This window comes from Sinocyclocheilus rhinocerous, unplaced genomic scaffold, assembly GCF_001515625.1.
Source record: "Sinocyclocheilus rhinocerous isolate Xijiao unplaced genomic scaffold, SAMN03320098_v1.1 scaffold1399, whole genome shotgun sequence".
NCBI lineage: Eukaryota > Metazoa > Chordata > Actinopteri > Cypriniformes > Cyprinidae > Sinocyclocheilus > Sinocyclocheilus rhinocerous.
Window position 1 is genome coordinate 760,482 of NW_015634038.1, and position 6,960 is coordinate 767,441.

A 6,960-nucleotide genomic window follows, 5' to 3' on the forward strand; every position below is an offset into this window, starting at 1 on the left:
CATCGATAACGATATAAAAAATGTTCGATATAGCGCACGATATAGGCATGTACTATGAGTGATGCAGACAGCTCACACAAACACGAACACATGCTGAATTGAGTGCTGTGCCTGCCTGTGATGAGGAGATTGTGAATAAAGAATGAAGATTAGTCGAATTTAAAATAAACATTTGCAGTTGAATGCAAAAATGGTACAATCGAATGTTAGGAGTGCGTCAGGGAGCGTCATCAGTGGTGCGCGAGATGCAGTGATGATGATATAAGTGACGTTGCATTTTAATGTTTTGTTAGTCTTGCCCATGAGACGCGCCGCTGCTGTGCTATTCGTTCAAAATATTAGAGAAATACAGTAGCTCAAAGCCATTCACCCAGAACCCATATTCAGCACATTTTTAGACAGACAAATATGACTGCTGCACTCGCGTCTCATGCAAGAGATGCAAAGAAAATCATGCAAAGTTAAAACAGTTTTAACGTTTAGAAAACGCGACGCGAATTTGTGAAGGTTTATTTCATTTCACTGCATCTCATATGTTTTTAAATGCAATGTGTGATCAGCGATTTGGCTCTTTGTATTAGGCTAAGCAATGCATAAACAACATGATACTGTTTTGTTCAGAATTGTTTATGCAGTTTACAAAATTTATATGTTAATTTAGACGTTATGCACGTTTTTATAGACAGTTATTTGAATTGACAATTAATGCAGTCTCCGTGGGGACAGGGCCTAAGTCACTCTTCTAGTGTCTGCACTGGTAATACATATTTTGTTATGCATTATGCTTACGAAAAAAATAAATAAAACAATTACAGAGTCACAAAGAGCTCACAGCATTCTCTTCAAATGTCATCTCTTCTGAATAACTTATTTCTTTAATGTGATGTGTTGCAGAAGAAGAAGAAATTAAATACAGAGTTTCACAGTTCCACAGAGCAGAACAGATACGGACTCAACATACAACACTATCTGAAGTAGATCTGGCTAATAAATAAAGATTATTTGATAATAAATCAAAATATGGGATATACCAGGGGTTCACAAACCAAAAAGAAACAGAAAACGAAATGTCCTCATCATAATACGTGTAAATGTTTCCAAATCACCTGATGAGATGTTGCTCAGGTCTTTGATTTCTGACTGATTACTTGACAACGTGTTGTCCACTGTATTATTTAAAATATTACAAATTTCAAATATTCAAATTTTAAATTAATTATTATTGAAAAAAATTTTGTTTATTATTTTTAAAACAGTTTTTTTTCCTGCTTTATTATTATTATATTATTAAAAACCAATGTATGCACATAATTTAATGTCCATGTATCTAAGAACAATCTCTTCAATTTTTCAATGAATTATTACAAATATTCAAAATCTTTTCATTGCGTCACTGAAAATGATACTTGGCTCTACTTTGACTGTTTGATGGCAAGCCTCCTACGGCAATTAGGAGCATATATATGCATCTTATGAGTAGCTGAATGGGATCATGACATTAGATCTAATGCCCAGAGGGGTTGTGAGAAACTTAAGACATTGCCACACATTTTCACACACTTTATAAAAAGACCATACACTTGTAAGCAGGACATTGATAGAGCTATATGGATGCCAGTGACTATAAAAGCAACAAGCATGTAGGAAGCGTCAGCTTAAGAAAACACCAACGAATCATCCTATTATGGGTTTCAACATCTCAGAACAACTAGATCAATGGATGATACAGAACTTATAAATCATTCATTTTTTAACATTAATGACAAAGTTGTAAAACCAATACCGTACAGTTCAAAAGTCATGCCGAATGTGGATTTGCGGAACATTAATCATGATTTTTGTATCCTAACTGGTCAGAAATGAGTTTCTTTCAATACAAAACTCAATCAAGTAGCACCAGTCAATTATTGTGCAATGTCTTGCAAAGAAAGAAAAACCAAATAATGTCCATGTGACTATCCCTAACAAAACTGCAACTGAAATGTCCTACCAAACCTTAAAAAAAGTCAAGTTTTACCTCCAGATAAAACATGATCTACATTATGATTAGTGTGTGAACCTTTCATTTAACTGCAGAAGCACCTAAATTAGGTATAGTTGAATTAAATGTCACTGCCAAACCCTGGAAATCGCAGTGTGTCGTGAGAGACAAAGTTCAGATATTCTTATATAACTGAACATGAAAACATCAAGCTATAGTGAAAGATTACATTTGAATAGGAACGATTTGTCAGCATGATGTGAATATAACATATAAGGCATGGCTAACATAGATGCATATAATTAGTGTTATGTAAGCACTGAAATTAAGGAAAGCATATAATGAATCACGAAACTCACAGAGCTACACTTAAGCATGTTTTTTGCAATCTCTTTCAAGACAAAACTCAATTAAATAGTGCTAGTGAATATGTATCAATCCGTATGCAATGACGTGCAAAGAAAGAAAAACTTCCAAAAAGAAACCAAATAATGTCCACGTGACAAAAAAAGGAGTTTTACCTCCAAATAAAACATGATCTACATTTTGAAGTGTGTGAACCTCAATGCAGTTTCATTTACGTGCAGAATCACCTAAATGAGGTGTAGCTTAAATGTCACGACTTTCAATTACTGGAAAACTGTGTCAAAGTTTAGATATTACAGAACATGACCTCGAGCCGTAGCGCAACATTACATTTGAATTCGAACGATTTGTCAGTATGATGTGAATATTACATATATAAGGCATGGCTCACATAGATTCATATAATTAGCGTTATGTAAGTGCTGGAGATGTTTGGAAAGCATGCAATGAATCATGAAACTCACAGAGCTGCGTTTACGCAGGCTTTTTGCAATCGCTCCAAGGGTCTTTTGTTTCCTGATATACAAGGGAAGACATCCCAGTTGACATTTACAGGCCTAGCTAAATAGTACACGGCATTTCCACCGATGCAACACTCAGTTTATGCGTGTAATTGAGTCAAAGCGGCGTCCGTGCATTTCTTTATTCAGGCCGAAGCTGCGCTTTGAAGTCGCTGCATTCCTGCCCGCGTGCAGCAGCGGCTGTTCCAACATGTTGCGAATACAGTGAGCGGCGACTGTTGACTTACAACCAAGTGGCGATTATGTCTTTTATAAAAGACAAGAGTGCTGTTCAGAAGATAGCCTACTTGACGCGTTATATTGGAGAAACTCGCACGCGTACGCGAACCAAAGGCATCAAGTTGGTTTCTCTGCGCGGTGGATTAAATACTATTTATATGCAAAACTAGATAGCAGTATCGGTTTCGTCTCTCTTTAACGCGGTTTGGATCCATCACGACTCGCTGTTTTGTTTTGTTTTGTTTGCGTGTTTGTGCAAGTGTCTGCTATAACTCTTTAAAGCACACACGCTTCAATTCTGCTCGCCCAGACTGTTTTGTAGACTATTTTCACACAACCGCGACTGCATTTACAAGTAACAGTGTGTTTACTTCTCCAAGCCGAGGCGAAGAACTCCTAAACACTTACCTTCGGAGACAAGCAGGAAAGTTAAAAGAGTGCCACAAAGCAGCGCAGTGAGCCTCATCGTGAAGAATCCTCTCTCTCGCGCTTTATGTCGCAAATGTTTCTCTTTGAAGTATCAGCACCCTTCAGATGAACTGAATTAGATTAATAACTCTTTAAAAATCATTGTTTAAGGCGTCTGTGGTCCCGTTTAGACACGGGCTGAGTTGATGTACAGACACGGCTCAAATCAGGACAGCGCAACTCCACCGAGAACCTCGAAATGTTGTTGCACAGTCTGCCGCTGCTGCTGCTGGAATGATCAAAAGGTGCATTGGGTTGTACCATGTGTGTTTCAGGGGTAGTTCGTATTCCAGTCTAGGATATCTTGAGGGAAACCGAGGGGACAAATCACAAATCGCCGTTCACACTAGTAAGAAACTTTTCTAACTTCGCACTCGAGGTTTCGGCCGCTCTGGAAGTCCAATGTAAAGGACTGTTTTGGGAATGCGCGCAGTTCGTGCCTCGCCACCAAAACTTTGAAGTTCTTTGAACCCTTTTCAAACGGGAGACTATGCAGCGGCCCTTCTAAACACAGAGTGAGGCAATCCAAGTCAAATAAGGGTGTGGCTGACTCTTAACTTTTATAAAGAATATCTCTTTGGATTTGAGACTTTAGTCTTTGCAACTTTACAGATCTTCTTTATGCACCAAGAGCTTGTAACACTCTAAAGAGAAAGGAAAAATTTAAATCGCATCATATGACCCCTTTAAATAGAGTACTTATTACTGAAATTATATTCTCTATTCTAAATTATATTCTCTAAATAATAATATTATCTATTCTATTTCTATTCTTACTTGTCTTCTTTAAAAAAAAGAGCACCTCTGACACTAGCATTCTCTATTCTTTTTCTATTCTGTCTTGTTTTCTTTTTATTTATTATAAAAAATGACCCTCTAACACTAGCATTCTCTATTATCTTTCTATTCTACTTATTTATTATATTAAAATAAACCTTGCTATGTGTACTGCGTTAGGCTAACCGAGACTTGTCATAGCACTTACATATTATTGCCCCTTTGTTAGTTTTGATTGCTTCTATTGTCCTCATCTGTAAGTCGCTTTGGATAAAAGCGTCTGCTAAATGACTAAATGTAAAAGTAAAATATTCATGCAAACTGAATGTAATGTTTTCAGACACTTAACTGCATGTTAACTGCAATTAAATGAAAACGTATTATAGTTTAAGTGTATATTAACTGCAAATAGCTGAACTTTAGAGTGTTTTTGTAAACCGATTTAAGTAGGAGTATGTATCTTTATATGCAATTTCATAATTACTTCTATATTGTCTTTGAAATATGGTTAAAGCTGAATGTACTGACAAGCATTTATGCTAAACTAAAATATAACGTCATTTCTATTGAAACTTGTATGCTGTATAGTTGAATATATTTGTATTTGCACATTTGTAATGATAAAGCTGCAATTTAGCACATTTAAAATATATGAACTTTAAATGTAATGTCAAAGAACACACTAGAGTTAAAAAAAAAAAAAAAGGAAAATTCTGTCAATATTTACTCAGCCTCATGTCGTTCCAAACCTGTATGAAATTCTTTCTTCTGCTGAACACAAAAGAGGGTATTCTGAAGAATGTTATTGACGGCAGCCATTGACAAAAAAAATGCTATATGGAAGTCAATGGCTACCGGCATGTAAATATTTTCTAAATATATACTTTATGTGTGTGTATTTATATATACATAATAAACATACACAGTACACACACATATGTTTTGTAAACAAAAACTTTTATTTTGGATGCGATTAATCGCGATTAATCGTTTGACAGCACTAATAAATACATATATATATATATATATAAACATTAGCTAGTTGCCTATTATCTTTCTATTCTACTTATTTATTATATTAAAATAAACCTTGCTATGTGTACTGCGTTAGGCTAACCGAGACTTGTCATAGCACTTACATATTATTGCCCCTTTGTTAGTTTTGATTGCTTCTATTGTCCTCATCTGTAAGTCGCTTTGGATAAAAGCGTCTGCTAAATGACTAAATGTAAAAGTAAAATATTCATGCAAACTGAATGTAATGTTTTCAGACACTTAACTGCATGTTAACTGCAATTAAATGAAAACGTATTATAGTTTAAGTGTATATTAACTGCAAATAGCTGAACTTTAGAGTGTTTTTGTAAACCGATTTAAGTAGGAGTATGTATCTTTATATGCAATTTCATAATTACTTCTATATTGTCTTTGAAATATGGTTAAAGCTGAATGTACTGACAAGCATTTATGCTAAACTAAAATATAACGTCATTTCTATTGAAACTTGTATGCTGTATAGTTGAATATATTTGTATTTGCACATTTGTAATGATAAAGCTGCAATTTAGCACATTTAAAATATATGAACTTTAAATGTAATGTCAAAGAACACACTAGAGTTAAAAAAAAAAAAAAAGGAAAATTCTGTCAATATTTACTCAGCCTCATGTCGTTCCAAACCTGTATGAAATTCTTTCTTCTGCTGAACACAAAAGAGGGTATTCTGAAGAATGTTATTGACGGCAGCCATTGACAAAAAAAATGCTATATGGAAGTCAATGGCTACCGTCAACATATTTACATTTTTGGGTGAACTATGCCTTAAGACATTGGCCCTCATCTGGAGATTTAAAAAAAAAAAAAAATTGGGGGGAATGCTAAATAACAGGTAGGGAAAGATGCCTGCTTAAGAACAGTGTACATTTACTGCTAAATATTCATACAGGCTTATGATGGCAAGGGTTAACTTATCTCTCCTGTCAATGGATTTCTGTCTTTTTTTTCTTAACACTTAACACAGTGAACACACTAAAAACTGCACTTTTTAATAATGTCAAATTAAAAGTTTTGAAAAAGGGAGCTCATCTTTTGATTGTTGTATATTATTATCAATTATTGAGTTCATAAACGTTTCAGTGGCTTTCTCTAGGATGTTAAATATGAGTCGTAAAAAAAAGAGAACAAGCCATTAGAGCAGTTTGTGTATAATGAACTTGGGTTTGATGTACTGTATGTCCATCTGTGTGTTCCTTAATGCATGTATAAACACAAACATGTACATTAAGCTTGAACATTACTAGCATATTTGACAAAAATATTACCTTTTGGCTCTAACAGCAATGCAATCTTTTGTAATCACTGCATGCTGTGAACTGAGTGAGAAAGTAGACCCCGCCAAAAATTCACTACATTATCACATTAAACAATAACTACAACAGAACATCATGTACAGTATGACTGAACAGAGACAATAAGCAAGAAATTAAATAAAATACATACAATTATCCATATACTCCAGGGTTATTATAATTAACTACAGCTAAAATCATAAAAATAAATTTTGTGTTACTTGACATAAAATAAGTCTAAATAAAAACAAGATCATATATATATATATATATATATATA

General features: G+C 34.4%; 1 protein-coding gene across 1 annotated transcript in view; it reads right to left on the bottom strand.

Annotated features, from left to right (window-relative positions):
* Window positions 1-3,770, bottom strand: part of LOC107745313 (low-density lipoprotein receptor-related protein 4-like) — a 65,290-nt gene extending 61,520 nt beyond the window's left edge. Inside the window, exon 1 of the mRNA XM_016559172.1 lies at window positions 3,496-3,770. Coding sequence (XP_016414658.1) covers window positions 3,496-3,553 — 58 coding nt within the window. The 5' untranslated portion in view covers window positions 3,554-3,770. The remainder of the gene's footprint in view (window positions 1-3,495) is intronic.
* Between the last annotated feature and the right edge of the window lie 3,190 nt (window positions 3,771-6,960).